This window comes from Oryx dammah, unplaced genomic scaffold, assembly GCF_014754425.2.
Source record: "Oryx dammah isolate SB20612 unplaced genomic scaffold, SCBI_Odam_1.1 HiC_scaffold_27, whole genome shotgun sequence".
Taxonomy (NCBI): Eukaryota; Metazoa; Chordata; class Mammalia; order Artiodactyla; family Bovidae; genus Oryx; species Oryx dammah.
The window spans coordinates 23,918,523-23,934,098 of NW_024070211.1; the positions used below are offsets into that span (position 1 = coordinate 23,918,523).

Genomic DNA, 15,576 nt, shown 5'->3' on the forward strand with positions numbered 1-15,576 from the left:
GTATTCTGTTCCTCTTGAAGCATACTGAGGAATGTTAATGTAATTTCTTTGTGGCCACTGAAGGAAAAAAAAAAAGTCCTTACTGTAAAACTTTCTTTTAACAATGATGACAATAACAACAATAGCAACAGAAAACCCTTATCACAAGCAGTTTGGACACAGATGAGATTATATTGCAATTAGCCACGTCTATCTGACGGATTTTTCTAAGGGAAATTGTGCCGCAGAACATTTTATTTCAAGCCTCAAAGATTTTGTTAAAAGAAAGGGAACTGCAGTTTTTGCCACAGAAAGACAGGTGGCGTAAGCATGCAACTTTTTTTTTTTTTTTTTAATCTATAAAGTGATTATTTTCTCTCGGGTTCTTTGAAAAAGCTCGCCTGTGCTCCGGTTTGTGGCTGAGCGGGTGACGTCAGTGTGGCAGTGCGGAGTCAGCCGCGGGGGCTCGCTATAAGCCGAGGAGCTGTCCGGGTGCTGAAACGGTCCGAGCAGCTCAAGCCGCGGACCAGGAGGAACATGCTGTGGACTTTCTCTGTCATATAAATGAGAGGTAAGACTGCTTTTCCCTTCTACTTACTGGAAAGTTCTAAATTGCGTATTCTCTCCTTAATTCCTAGCTAAGAAGAAAAAGACCATTTGGCAAGCTTATATCTATAGAATAACGGAACGGCAACCTGCTGCTCATCTGGCAACCTAGGGACACTGTATATATGTACATATATATGCATCTGTGATTTACACTGCTTGCTGTCAGGTATTTATTAACCACTGTGTTATTTAGATAATCATATATAAGAACATGAAAAAGTTAAGGATATTTGTGTCAATACACATTATTAATGTAAAGTTAACCAAGCCTGACATTTTGTTTCTTTCCTTAGTTTATTGTTTCTTCCCCTAAGGACCAGATACAATGGCAGGGATACAATTTATATACTTAATATACTTAACAGTAGGTGTCCGATGATTCAAAGGTTGTTAAACAGGTTCCGGTGATAGAAACAACCAATTTTGGAGCTAGGTTTGTTTGTTTGCTTGTTTTTTCTTTGACATTTACTTTGCAAGAGCTCAAATTTAACTAACTGTATACAATTATTTTCTCAATTGGTATACTCTGAAAGGGCTTACATTATTGTTTACTAATTTTGGTCCTAGCAAAGTAAGACTAGAATGAGCTTCTTCATTTTTTTCAGGGGAAAATATCATCTTGGGTTTTAGGTTGGATATGACCGTGGATTACAAAGAGATAACTGAAATGTAGGAGGAAACATTTATAACCATATAAATTATTTATTATTATGCTTTGGTTGAAAGATGTTGTACAACATTTTGCTAAATATTTTGAATGGGACAAGTGTTTCTTTTTCCTGTATCCTAACTAATTGAATTGCTCAAATTTGATACATTCAGTTGCATTTGTCAATGCTCTAGTATAATTTAAATAGAAAAGACATTTTATCTTATGAGGTTTTTTGGTTCAAACTCTACATAGAACATCAGAACTGTTAAAACCACCTTCACTATTTAGATGAGCTGCTATCAGCTCATCTAAAAAAATCCCTTGAGTCTTAGTCAAAGGTAATAACAATGTCACCCAAACTGAATCTGAGTAAATGACCAAATGGTAGCTCTTGTTAGGCCTGTGGTTTAAATAACTGCATTGAATATTCTGCCCCAACACCACAGCAAAGTTCACCTACAAAATAATGATTTTAAAGATCATCACATAACCTAGCATATAACTGGGTTAAGGATACTTCAGGGTAATGGTTTCAAAGAAAATACATTCACTAAGATTCTTAAAATTGCTAGTCCAAATGCCAATGTGGAAAGTTGATTTTAAAATTTAAACTAATCCTGAAATAATATAAATGAGAATGCATAATGTACTTTTATTTAAGCCTAATAAGTTATAAATACAATTTGCTCTAGTAAACATTGATTCATAGTATTTTAGAAGTTTTCTCTGACATGCCTTTAAATATTTTCCCTTCAGTAAATTAAGTAGCCAAATTAATGTAAGTAAGTGTATATTTAAATAATTAATTTAAATAATCATTTTAATAAATAAGTCTGTACTAAAGAAATTTCTGTAAGTACAACATTTTTAGATTCTAAAAACTGAAAATATTACTTAAATACCAATATGATCTAGTGAACAATGATATTTTCTACAATTGATGTCTAAGCTAACAGTAATGATATCCAATAACTTATCTTATATATCACAAAACCACAATTGAGTTAAGATATCATGAGCAAACTTAAAAAATTCCTTTACTTTATTTGTAACAAAATTGCACATATTAAAATAGATTTCAATGTTAGCAATGCTAAATGTAAAACATGTAAAAACTAATCCTCTTGCTAATTCATACAAGAGACTATAAGGCCTTGAAGAAAAAGAATGAATGAAAAATTTTAAATGGAAGAATTCAATACACTGTATGCATTTTTCTAAATTGAGAATTACATAGTGATTATTTTAAAATTTTCTAACAGAATGAGTCATTTGAGATTTCATAGGTCCACACCCAAATAGTCACAGAGTCAAGCTGAATTTGAACACTTACAAGTTCAGAAATAGACTGGTTCAGAAAACTTATGTTCTCTTTGTAGCATCTGTTATTATTTACTATATCTCTTGAGGGCTGAGGAAAATATAATCATGATTGCATTTTACAAGACAGTCTCAGCAAAATTATTAGAAGAAATATGGGGCACAGATGTTTTAAAACAGTTTATATTTTGGTACATTGGTACATTTACACTGAAATAGATATCATTGGATATCGTGGATTTTTTTTTTTTTTTTGCAATTCTTACTATTGTGCTTGTGCATCCTGATAGTACCAAGCGTGCTATTACATCAGTCAAGATGAATGATTCTAAAATACCAGACTTCTAAATCCAATATTTTGGAATTCATTGAGTAAATAAATACTGCTTTGGGGATATTAAAAAAAAAATTTGTTAAGTTTGCCAACTAGCTTGGACTTGAGAAGACCCATATTCTGGAGGTCATTAAGGTACAGACCTTCCAAAATTAATAATATGATTTGGTATCAGACTAAAGGACAAGTTATTTCTGAAAATATATATGAGTGAGACTCATCCACAAGAGAATTCAGTATGATTAACATTAACATGGAATATCACTTCATCTTATATAGTAATGTCACTTTTGTTATGTTTCTACAACAAATTAGATGGACAAGTCAGTAATTAAACCACATGGTTTTTGATAAGGATATACGTCTGTGTGTGTGTGTACATGCATGTTTTAAATTGAGCCATCTAATTTTTCTGCCAGTGCTTTCAATATAAATGCTGTACAAATAACTAAAACTCATCTTGGAAAATCTTTATTTAACAGAAATAATGCATCCTAAAACAAAACATGTCTTATAATTTAAAAAATCATACTTGAGAAACCTCATATCAGTGTTTTTGCTATTATTTTAACCAAAAGAATGCCATATAAATTTGATGCAAAATGGGCAACAATTTTGCTAAAGATCCCTGTGGTTAGCTTGTGAAGATTGTATATGAAACATTTATAGTTTTCAAAAAGAGTCATCCTAAATTAATGTGGAGTAATCTATGTTCTTTTTCCCCCTCAATGATTAATTACTTTTTTTGCTATAGAGTCAAATAGTTTCATTTGTGTTAACTCCTGTTTTCTATGCTTTAAGGAAATCTTTCAAACATGGCAGAAGCTAAGACTCACTGGCTTGGAGCAGTCCTGTCTCTCATCCCTTTAATTTTCCTCCTCTCTGAAGCTGAAGCTGCTTCATTTCAGAGGAACCAGCTGCTTCAGAAGGAACCAGATCTCAGATTGGAAAATGTCCAAAGGTTTCCCAGTCCTGAAATGATCAGGGCTTTAGAGTACATAGAAAATCTCCGACAACAAGCTCACAAAGAAGAAAGCAACTCAGACTACAACCCCTACCAAGGTGTTTCTGTTCCCCTTCAACAAAAAGAAAACGGTGACTTGCCAGAAAGTTCGAGGGATTCCCTGAGTGAAGATGAATGGATGAAGATAATAGCTGAAGCTTTGAGACAGGCTGAAAATGAGCCCCAGTCTGCCCCAAAGGAAAACAGGCCTTATACTTTGAATTCAGAGAAGAACTTTCCAATGGACATGCCTGATGATTATGAGACTCAACAGTGGGCAGAGAGAAAGCTCAAGCACATGAGATTCCCTCCTATGTATGAAGAGAATTCCAGGGACAACCCCTTCAAACGCACAAATGAAATGGTGGAGGAGCAATACACTCCTCAAAATCTTGCTACATTGGAGTCTGTCTTCCAAGAGCTGGGGAAACTGACGGGACCAAACAACCAGAAGCATGAGAGGGCTGATGAGGAGCAAAAACTTTACACAGACGATGAAGATGATATCTACAAGGCTAATAACATTGCCTATGAAGACGTGGTTGGGGGAGAGGATTGGAACCCAGTAGAGGAAAAAATAGAGAGTCAAACTCAGGAAGAGGTAAGAGACAGCAAAGAGAATGCAGACAAAACTGAGCAAATCAATGATGAAATGAAGCGTTCCGGGCAGCTGGGCCTCCAAGATGAAGATCTCCAGAAAGAGAGTAAAGACCAACTCTCAGATGATGTCTCCAAAGTAATTGCCTATCTGAAAAGGTTAGTGACTGCTGCAGGAAGTGGGAGGTCCCAGAATGGGCAAACTGGGGAAAGAGCAACCAGGCTCTTTGAGAAACCACTTGATCCTCAATCTATTTATCAGCTGATTGAAATCTCAAGGAATTTACAGATACCCCCTGAAGACTTGATTGACATGCTCAAAACTGGAGAGAAGCCAGTGGAACCAGGGCAGGAGCTTGAGATTCCTGTTGAACCTGAAGATATCTCAGAGGTTGACTTAGACCATACAGATCTGTTCCAAAATAAGATGCTCTCCAAGAATGGCTACCCCAAAACACCTAGTCATGCTATGGCAGAGGCCCTACCGGATGGGCTCAGTGTGGAGGACATTCTAAATCTTTTAGGGATGGAGAGTGCTGCAAATCCAAAGCCTCCATATTTTCCCAATCAGTATAACCGAGAGAAAGTTCTGTCAAGACTGCCCTATGGTCCTGGAAGATCTAAAGCTAACCAGCTCCCCAAAGCTGTCTGGATGCCAGATGTTGAAAACAGACAGATGGCATATGAGAACCTGAATGACAAGGATCAAGAATTAGGAGAGTACTTGGCCAGGATGCTGGTTAAATACCCTGAGATCATGAATGCCAACCCAGTGAAGCGAGTTCCCAGTCAAGGCTCAACTGAAGATGATCGACAGGGTGAGAACCAAATCGAGCAGGCCCTCAAAGAGCATTTGAGTCAACACAGCTCTCAGGAGACTGACAAACTGGCCTCGGTAAGCAAAAGGCTCCCTGTAGGGACCCTGAAGAGTGATGATACTCCCAACAGACCGTACTTGGATGAAGATCTGTTAGTGAAAGTGCTGGAATACCTCAACCAAGAAAAGGGAGAAAAGGGAAGGGAGCACATTGCTAAGAGAGCAATGGAAAATATGTAAGCAGCTTTCATTGATTGCCCTATTTTCACCCCTCCCATCCCAAGCAAACCCCAATATTTCTCTTTAGTGTGCTGACTTCTCTCTTGTTAACACTGTAATACCTTTAAATGCTGTACAAGCAGATGATTCCATTTCATTGGAGTATCTGCTTCACTTACTCTGAACTGTTCTCCTGTGTATGGGTATGTGTAAATGTTATGACTTCTAAATAAAAATATTAATCATAACCCTAATTCAAGAAAGATATCTATGATAGTGTTTAATAGTGTATCTAATAGCTGTGGCATTGTTGATGCTCACATATGATAAAGAGTGTCCTATAAGTCTCTTGAAAGTTTTTAATATTTACTGAATTATTTTGTTACTGTCTGTAGTGTTTTGTGGAGTACTGGAGCAAAAAAAAAAAAAACAATAAAGCATTATAAGTATATAGTTTTACTTATAAGGCCTTTTCTATTGTGTGTTTTATTGTTGCTTAATAAACGTTATTTCTGGACAACTGTGGGTTATTCATTCTGGAAATCCAGAGGCAATGGCTGTGGATCAAGCAGTATGGAGCTAAAGGAGAAAATTATTTCCTTCCACAATCAATCCAGGTAAGAAATAATGAATGGAAATACACGATTACATTATACATTTGTAGAATGCAATATCCTCTAGCAGCTCACTACCTAGAGCTTGCCTTTAATTTTTTTGTGATTATGGAATAATTTCTATTTATACCTTTCACCTTTGACTTTTGTACATAAAAACATTTAAGTTTTGAAAAAACTTAAAAAGAAGTTTAAGCACTGAAAAAGAAGAGATGGGCATAGGGCAATTGGAAACAACCAGACTCGGAAGCAATCTACCTATTTTCAGGTTACCCTGCTCCCCAGAAGACAAAACTGCTACTCTTTTGTATGGTGTGAGAGGTGTCAGAGGACCCCCCAGACTGACTGTTGGGTAAGTGAATGACACAAGCACAGTGGAGAATACATCAACTGCCTTCTCTCTGTGTCTGGAGAAAATCCTGAGTGGGTGAGGCTGTACAGAATTGTTTTAATGTGCATTACTTCAGGGGTTGAGGCTATCAGCATCCTGACATATCAACAGGGAATCAACAACAACAGCAGCAGCAAGAAAATATATAGAGCAACAGAACAACAGTGCTCATAAAGAAACAAGGAAACAAATCGTAGTTACTATTTATTGAATATTTATTGTGCCCTGGGCACAACACTAAACACTTTACCCCATTCAGTCTGTGCTGTATCACTGTCAAGGGCCTCTTATTATTCCCTTTTACACCAGAAAAAGCAAAACTCAGAAAGGTTAAATAGTTGCCCCCAAATCACCCAGTGTCACGAGTTGCCAAAGCCTGTGTTCCTAACCTAACTCCACCCCACTGCCTCTCTGGGAGTGGTCTTTCAGCTGACGATTGGGGCATTGGTGGTGGGGTGGTAAGAGGCCTATGTATCTCAGTGTGGGTCATTTCCATGAGAGGGCATCTGTGTGTCTGTGTGTGTGTGTGTGTGTGTGAGGGAGGGAGTGCTGTTTAGTCACTATGTCATGTCCTACTCTTCGCGACTCCATTGACTGTATCCTGCCAGGCTCCTCTGTCCATGGGATTTTCCAGGCAAGAATACTGGAGTGGGTTGCCATTTCCTTCTCCAGGGGATCTTTCTGACCCAGTGATCAAATCCTGGTCTCTTGCATTGCAGACAGATTCTTTACCGTCTGAGCTATGAGGAAGGGAGGGTGGAGAGGAAATCCTTGAATTGTCAAAACACACTAAGAGGGTCCTGCATACCTTTGGAAAAACACTGAACTTTTGTTTTCCTGTTTTTTAACTTTGCCCAGACTCTTTTCTGTTCAATTATCATACACTCTCAATGAATTCTAGAATCTGTAAGTGGAAGAGAGCTTAGAGGTGAATTGTCTCTACAGTGTCTCTTTCTAATAAGTGCTTTTTATTCAAATACCTCACAGGGGAATACTATGAATTGGAGATTATGCAGAGATCCAGGATATTTGCGGGGCTTAAAGTCTAAGAGCATATTTATACACCGTGCTTTGCAGATGTCCACATATGTCCTCTGCCCATTAAACATTCTCTTCAGTTTTCTGTTTCATGCAGCCAGCCACTCCTCATGTCCTAAATCAACAATCTTTCCATGGTCACCCGGAGCAGAAACGCGACCTTGACACCTGTCTCCACCCAACAGAAACTTGCCCTCCCTGTCATGTGTGAATATTCTATGGGGAGGTTAGAAAATTAGAGCAAGTTAACTGACATTACACAGCTGATGAGGCCCTGGGCTGGGGTTTACACACAGATCAGTGGGATGCCAAATCCTGCATTCACTCTGTGGAACCATGTTGCTTTTTCTCAGTCTCAGTTACGCTTGAGATTCCCTGATTCTCTAACGGTGACATTTCTGGCACCATGATTGGCAGTTGGGAAGATATTTTAATTTGGGATATATATATTCTGCGTGACTTCTCTCAGACACCAGTCAGCAAGCATCTTTGCCCTTTTGCAGCATCACCATATTCCCCAGCTATTGAGTCATCAGATGTATTTATTTCTGATCCAAAGATACTTTTTCATAAGTGTTTCAGTACACTGCTTACTAGCATAAGAAATTAAGCTCTAAGTATAATTCAAGGAGGTGGATGACAAACTAATTGAGATTAGGGCAACATTGCCCTTTTTCCTGCCCTGAAGCCTCTTTCAGCAGAAGTCAGGAAGTAGCTTGAGCCCTCCTCACCAGTGCCCTCTGCAGGCCACTGCTGGAAGAGCTCACTATGACTGTACCCCTTTGTAGGAGTCCATGCCTCCACCTGAAGGAGATTAACCCTGGGGTTTCTTTGGAAGGAATGATGCTAAAGCTGAAGCTCCAGTACTTTGGACACCTCTTGCGAAGAGTTGACTCATTGGAAAAGACTCTGATGCTGGGAGAGATGGGGGCAGGAGAAGGGGACGACCCAGGATGAGATGGCTGGATGGCATCATGGACTCAATGGACGTGAGTCTGAGTGAACTCTGGGAGATGGTGATGAACAGGGAGGCCTGGCGTGCTGCGATTCATGGGGTCGCAAAGAGTCGGACACGACTGAGCTACTGAACTGAACTGAACTGATGCCTCCATCAGGAGTCAGATGGCCCAGAAATCTGTATACTTTTGTCAAGACCACCATCTACCAAGCCTTCCCTCCCCTCAACACTCAGCCTCTCGAACCTACCCATTTTGAGGACAGTTAAGACAAAGCTGCCCTGGAGGAGGGCATGACAACCCACCTCAGTATCCTTGCCTGGAGAATCCTTTGGACACAGGAGCCTGGCGGGCTACAGTTCATAGGGTCGCAAAGAGTCACACACGACTGAAGTGACTGAGCATGGATGCACGCACTCAAGACAAAGCTAATGATGCCCTTCATACAAGATTTCCAAGTCACCCCTTATTTCAGTACAGTTCAGTTCAGTTCAGTCACTCAGTCGTGTCTGACTCTTTGCTACCCCATGAACCAAAGCATGCCAGGCCTCCCTGTCCATTACCAACTCCTTGAGTTTTCCCAATTCATGTACATTGAGTCGATGATGCCATCCAACCATCTCATCCTTGTCGTCCCCTTCTCTTCCCGCCTTCAGATTTCCCAGCATCAGGGTCTTTTCAAATGAGTCAGCTCTTTGCATCAGGTGGGCAAACTATTGGAGTTTCAGCTTCAGCATCAGTCCTTCCAATGAACACCCAGGACTGATCTTCTTTAGAATGGACTCTTTGGATATCCTTGCAGTCCAAGGGACTCTCGAGAGTCTTCTCCAAAATCACAGTTCAAAGAATCAATTCTTCTGCACTCAGCTTTCTTTATAGTCCAACCCTCACATCCATACATGACTACTGGAAAAACCATAGCCTTGATTAGACAGACCTTGTTTGACAAAGTAATGTCTCTGCTTTTTAATATGCTGTCTAGGTTGGTCATAACTTTCCTTCCAAGGAGTAAGCGTCTTTTAATTTCATGGCTGCAATCACCATCTGCAGTGATTTTGGAGCCCCCCCAAAATAAAGTCTGACACTGTTTCCACTGTTTCCCCATTATGCCATGCAGTAATGGGACTGGATGCCATGATCTTAGTTTTCTGAATATTGAGCTTTAAGCCAACTTTTTCACTCTCCACTTTCACTTTCATCAAGAGGCTTTTTAATTCTGCTTCACTTTCTGCCATAAGGATGGTGTCATCTGCATATCTGAGCATATTGATATTTCTCCCAGCAATCTTGATTCCAGCTTGTACATCATCCAGCCCAGCATTTCTCATGATGTACTCTGCATATAATTTAATTAAGCAGGGTGACAATATACAGCCTTGATGTACTCCTTGTCCTATTTGGAACCAGTCTGTTGTTCCACGTCCAGTTCTAACTGTTGCTTCCTGACCTGTGTACAGGTTCCTCAAGAGGCAGGTCAGGTGGTCTGGTATTCCCATCTCTTTCAGAATTGTCCACAGTTTATTGTGATCCACAGAGTCAAAGGCTTTGGCATAGTCAATAAAGCAGAAATAGATGTTTTTCTGAAGCTCTCTGGCTTTTTTGATGATCCAGTGGATGGTGCAATTTGATCTCTGGTTCCTCTGCTTTTTTAAAAACTACTTTGAACATCTGGAAGCTCATGTTTCATGTATTGCTGAAGCCTGGCTTGGAGAATTTTGAGCATTACTTTACTAGCATGTGAGATGAGTGCAATTGTGTAGTAGTTTGAGCATTCTTTGGTATTGCCTTTCTTTGGGATTGGAATGAAAGCTGACCTTTTCCAGTCCTGTGGCCACTGCTAAGTTTTCCAAATTAGCTGGCATATTGAGTGCAGCACTTTCACAGCATCATCTTCCAGGATTTGAAATAGCTCAACTGGAATTCCATTACCTCCACTAGCTTTGTTCATAGTGATGCTTTCTAAGGCCCACTTGACTTCACATTCCAGGATGTCTGGCTCTAGGTGAGTGATCACACCATTATGATTATCTTGGTCATGAAGATCTTTTTTGTACAGTTCTCTGTGTATTCTTGCCACCCCTTCTTAATATCTTCTGCTTCTGCTCGGTCCATACCATTTCTGTCTTTTTTTGAGCCCATCTTTGCATGAAATTTTCCCTTGGTATCTCTAATTTTCTTAAAGAGATCTCTAGTCTTTTCCATTCTATTGTTTTCCTCTATTTCTTTGCATTGATCACTGAGGAAGGCTTTCTTATCTCTCCTTGCTCTTCTTTGGAACTCTGCATTCAAATGGATATATTTTTCCCTTTCTCCTTTGCTTTTTGCTTCTCTTCTTTTCACAGTTATTTGTAAGGCCTCCTCAGACAGCCATTTTGCTTTTTTTGCATTTCTTTTTCTTGGGGATGGTCTTGATCCCTGTCTCCTGTACAATGTCATGAACCTCCATCCATACTTCATCAGGTACTCTATCAAATCTAGTCCCTTAAATCTATTTCTCACTTCCACTGTATAATCATAAGGGATCTGATTTAGGTCATATCTGAATGGTCTAGTGGTTTTCCCCAGTTTCTTCAATTTAAGTCTGAATTTGGCAATAAGGAGCTCATGATCTGAGCCACAGTCAGCTCCTGGTCTTGTTTATAACTGACTGTATAGAGCTTCTCCATCTTTGGCTGCAAAAAATATAATCAATCTGATTTTGGTGCTGACCATCTGGTAACATCCATGTATCGAGTCTTCTCTTGTGTTGTTGGAAGAGGGTGTTTGCTATGACCAGTGCGTTATCTTGGCAAAACTCTATTAGCCTTTGCCCTGCTTCATTCTGTACTCCAAGGCCAAATTTGCCTGTAGTACCAGGTGTTTCTTGACTTCCTACTTTTGCATTCCATTCCCCTGTAATGAAAAGGACATCTTTTTTTGGGTGTTAGTTCTAAAAGTTCTTGTAAGTCTTCATAGAATGGTTCAACTTAAAATGCCCCCTAAACTTTGGATGTCACTTCTTTGGATCCAATTCCTACTCCTTCCTATATCTAGTATCTTTTTTCATCTGTTCTTTGATACTCAGGCTGGTTGTCAACAAAATCCCCTGCATCCTCAAACTCTTTTGTAAGTGTTCTTTTTAACCTTTTTCTAAGGAATCCTGCCTCTCCTCTGAGGTTCCTGGTTCCCCTGAGACTCTCTTTCTTGCTCCTCTTTGCTGCTCACAGTTCGTCTTCTCTCTTCCATAAAAGCATCCAACTTCCTGTCTCATGTCATTACTTACTCAGCCTCTACTCCTCCATGTTGCAGACATCTATTGGCCCAGGTCACTTACTCACCCACTAAACACAGACCCTGATCGCTGTCACTTTTTCTCACACCGTTGCTGTGTTAATACTTGTTGATTTCAATATTCATAATGATGACCTTTCCAATGTTTTTCAGGTTCCATTCTCCATCACCTATTCACTTGCATAGTTATGCACTTGAAAATAACTTCAACCTTACTAATAACTACAAGCTTACTAATAAATGCAACCTATCCCAAATCTGAATTCCAAATATTTCACACTAGCAGTCACCTTCTATATTCCCGCTATACTGCCTCTAGTACCTTAATTCCAATAATCCCTCACACCCACCAAAAATGGAACCTGTGGATCCCACCATCCCTTTTCACTCTCTCTTATCCCCTTTACTCTTCACCACCCTTGTTGTCAAGTTTAACTTTCATGGCTCATCATTATAGTCATTCCTTTGAAAACATTTTTGACCCCTCTCTATCTCTCCCTTCATTGTAATCTCTTTTGCCAAACAAGAATTCTAGTCAAGTCCAGTTTTCCACCCACTCTTACCTTCTGTCCTACAACTGAATGTAACAGGAGAGGACACATAACCACGCTGATAAATTTCACTTTAAATTCACACTCACAGACCTCAAGTGGCCCATTAATGCTGTTCTGGAATCCTAATATCCCCTGAACCATTAGATCTCTCTCTTCTTAGATGATAATATCATATTTTCTCCTCCATCTACAAATATCCAATCCTGCATTCACCAACTATCCTCTTAGGTGATGATCTTGCTTCCTGTTTTACTGAGAAAAATGAATACATGAATTCATGTTTCTATGAATACGTAGACTTGATGTCCATGTAGATGGCTGCAAACCCGCTATGTCTAAAAACCCTTATCTCTACTTTTAACTACCCTCCTGCATCCATGGTACAGTGTCTGATTTTCTGTTGTTTTGAATAACTGTTTTACTGAGATAATCATATGGTTTTTATTTTTCAATTTGTTAGTGTGGTGTATTACATTGATTGATTTGTGGATATTGAAGAATCCTTGCATCCCTGGGATAAAGCCCACTTAGTCATGATGTATGATCTTTTTAATGTGTTGTTGGATTCTGCTTGCTAGAATTTTGTTAGGGATTTTTGCATCTATGTTCATCAGTGATATTGGCCTGTAGTTTTCTTTTTTTGTGGCGTCTTTGTCAGGTTTTGGTATTAGGGTGATGGTGAATGAGTTTTGAAGTTTACCTTCCTCTGCAATTTTCTGGAAGAGTTTGAGTAGGATAGGTATTAGCTCTTCTCTAAATTTTTGGTGGAATTCAGCTGTGAAGCCCTCTGGTCCCAGGCTTTTGTTTGCTGGAAGATTTCTGATTACAGTTTCAATTTCTGTGCTTGTAATGGGTCTGTTAATATTCTCTGTTTCTTCCTGGCTCAGTTTTGGAAAGTTGTACTTTTCTAAGAATTTGTCCATTTCTTCCACGTTGTCCATTTTATTAGCACATAGTTGCTGATAGTAGTCTCATGATCCTTTGTATTTCTGTGTTGTCTGTTGTGATCTCTCCATTTTCATTTCTAATTTTGTTGATTTGATTTTTCTCCCTTTGTTTCTTGATGAGTCTGGCTAATGGTTTGTCTATTTTATTTATCCTTTCAAAGAACTAGCTTTTGGCTTTGTTGATTTTTGCTATGGTCTCTTTTGTTTCTTTTGCATTTATTTCTGCCCTAATTTTTAAGATTTCTTTCCTTCTACTAACCCTGGGGTTCTTCATTTCTTCCTTTTTTAGTTGCTTTAGATGTAGAGTTAGGTTATTTATTTGACTTTTTTCTTATTTCTTGAGGTATGCCTGTATTGCTATGAACTTTCCCCTTAGCAATGCTTTTACAGTGTCCCACAGGTTTGCGGTTGTTGTCTTTTCATTTTCATTCATTTCTATGCATATTTTGATTTCTTTTTTTGATTTCTTCTGTGATTTATTGGTTATTCAGCAGTGTGTTGTTCAGCCTCCATATGTTGGAATTTTTAAAGGTTTTTCTCCTGTAATTGAGATCTAATCTTAATGCACTGTGGTCAGAAAAGATGCTTGGAATGATTTTAATTTTTTTGAATTTACTAAGGCTAGATTTATGGCCCAGGATGTGATCTATCCTAGAAAAGGTTCCATGTGCACGTGAGAAAAAGGTGAAATTCATTGTTTTGGGATGAAATGTCTATAGATATCAATTAGGCCTAACTGGTCTATTGTATCATTTAAAGTTTGTGTTTTCTTGTTAATTTTCTGTTTAGTAGATCTAGCCATAGGTGTGAGGGGTATTAAAGTCTCCCACTATTGTTATGTTATTGTTAATTTTGCCTTTCATACTTGTTAGCATTTGTCCTACATATTGCGGTAATCCTATGTTGGGTGCATATATATTTATAATTGTTATATCTTCTTCTTAAATTGATCCTTTGATCATTATGTATTGTCCTTCTTTGTCTCTTTTCACAGCCTTTGTTGTAAAGTCTATTTTATCTGATATGAATACTGCTACTCCTGCTTTATTTTGGTCTCTATAAATTACTAGAGTTAACCATTCAATATCACAGTAATCCAAGTCTATGCCCCAACCAGTAACGCTGAAGAAGCTGAAGTTGAACGGTTCTATGAAGACCTACAAGACCTTTTAGAACTAACATCCAAAAAAGATGCCCTTTTCATTAAAGGAGACTGGAATGCAAAAGTAGGAAGTCAAGAAACACCTGGTACTACAGGTAAATTTGGCCTTGGAATACGGAATGAAGCAGGGCAAAGGCTAACAGAGTTTTGCCAACATAATGCACTGGTCATAGCAAACACCCTCTTCCAACAACACAAGAGAAGACTCTACACATGAACATCACCAGATTGTCAACACTGAAATCAAATTGATTATATTCTTTGCAGCCAAAGATAGAGAAGCTCTATACAGTCAGCAAAAACAAGACTGGGAGCTGACTGTGGCTTAGATCATGAACTCCTTATTGTCAAATTCTGACTGAAATTGAAGAAAGTAAGGAAAACCACTAGACCATTCAGGTATGACCTAAATCAAATCCCTTATCATTATACAGTGGAAGTGAGAAACAGATTTAAGGGACTAGATATGATAGATAGAGTGCCTGATGAACTATGGACAGAGGTTCATGACACTGTACAGGAGACAGGGATCAAGACCATCATGGAAAAGAAATGCAAAAAAGCAAAATGGCTGTCTGGGGAGGCCTTATAAAAAGCTGTGAAAAGAAGAGAGGCGAAAAGCAAAGGAGAAAAGGAAAGATATCAGCATCTGAATGCAGAGTTCCAAAGAAGAGCAAGGAGAGATAAGAAAGCCTTTCTCAGTGATCAATGCAAAGAAATAGAGGAAAACAACAGAATGGGAAAGACTAGAGATCTCTTTAAGAAAATTAGAGATACCAAGGGAACATTTCATGCAAAGATGGGCACAATAAAGGACAGAAATGGTATGGACCTAACAGAAGCAGAAGATATTAAGAAGAGGTGGCAAGAATACACAGAAGAACTGTACAGAAAAGATCTTCATGACCAAGATAATCATAATGGTGTAATCACTCACCTAGACCCAGACATCTGGATTGTGAAGTCAAGTAGGCCTTAGGAAGCATCACTATGAACAAAGCTAGTGGAGGTGATGGAACTCCAGTACAGCTATTTCAAATCCTGGAAGATGATGCTGTGAAAGTGCTGCACTCAATATGCCAGCTAATTTGGAAAACTTAGCAGTGGCCACAGG

At 38.8% G+C, this 15,576-nt stretch overlaps 1 protein-coding gene across 1 annotated transcript; it reads left to right on the forward strand.

Annotated features, from left to right (window-relative positions):
• Positions 1-345: 345 nt before the first annotated feature.
• On the forward strand, positions 346-6,047 carry SCG2 (secretogranin II). The gene is made up of 2 exons (XM_040228482.1): positions 346-550; positions 3,696-6,047. The coding sequence occupies exons 1-2, from the start codon at positions 544-546 to the stop codon at positions 5,549-5,551; spliced, it is 1,863 nt and encodes a 620-aa protein (XP_040084416.1). The 5' UTR covers positions 346-543; the 3' UTR covers positions 5,552-6,047.
• The last annotated feature ends 9,529 nt before the right edge of the window (positions 6,048-15,576 follow it).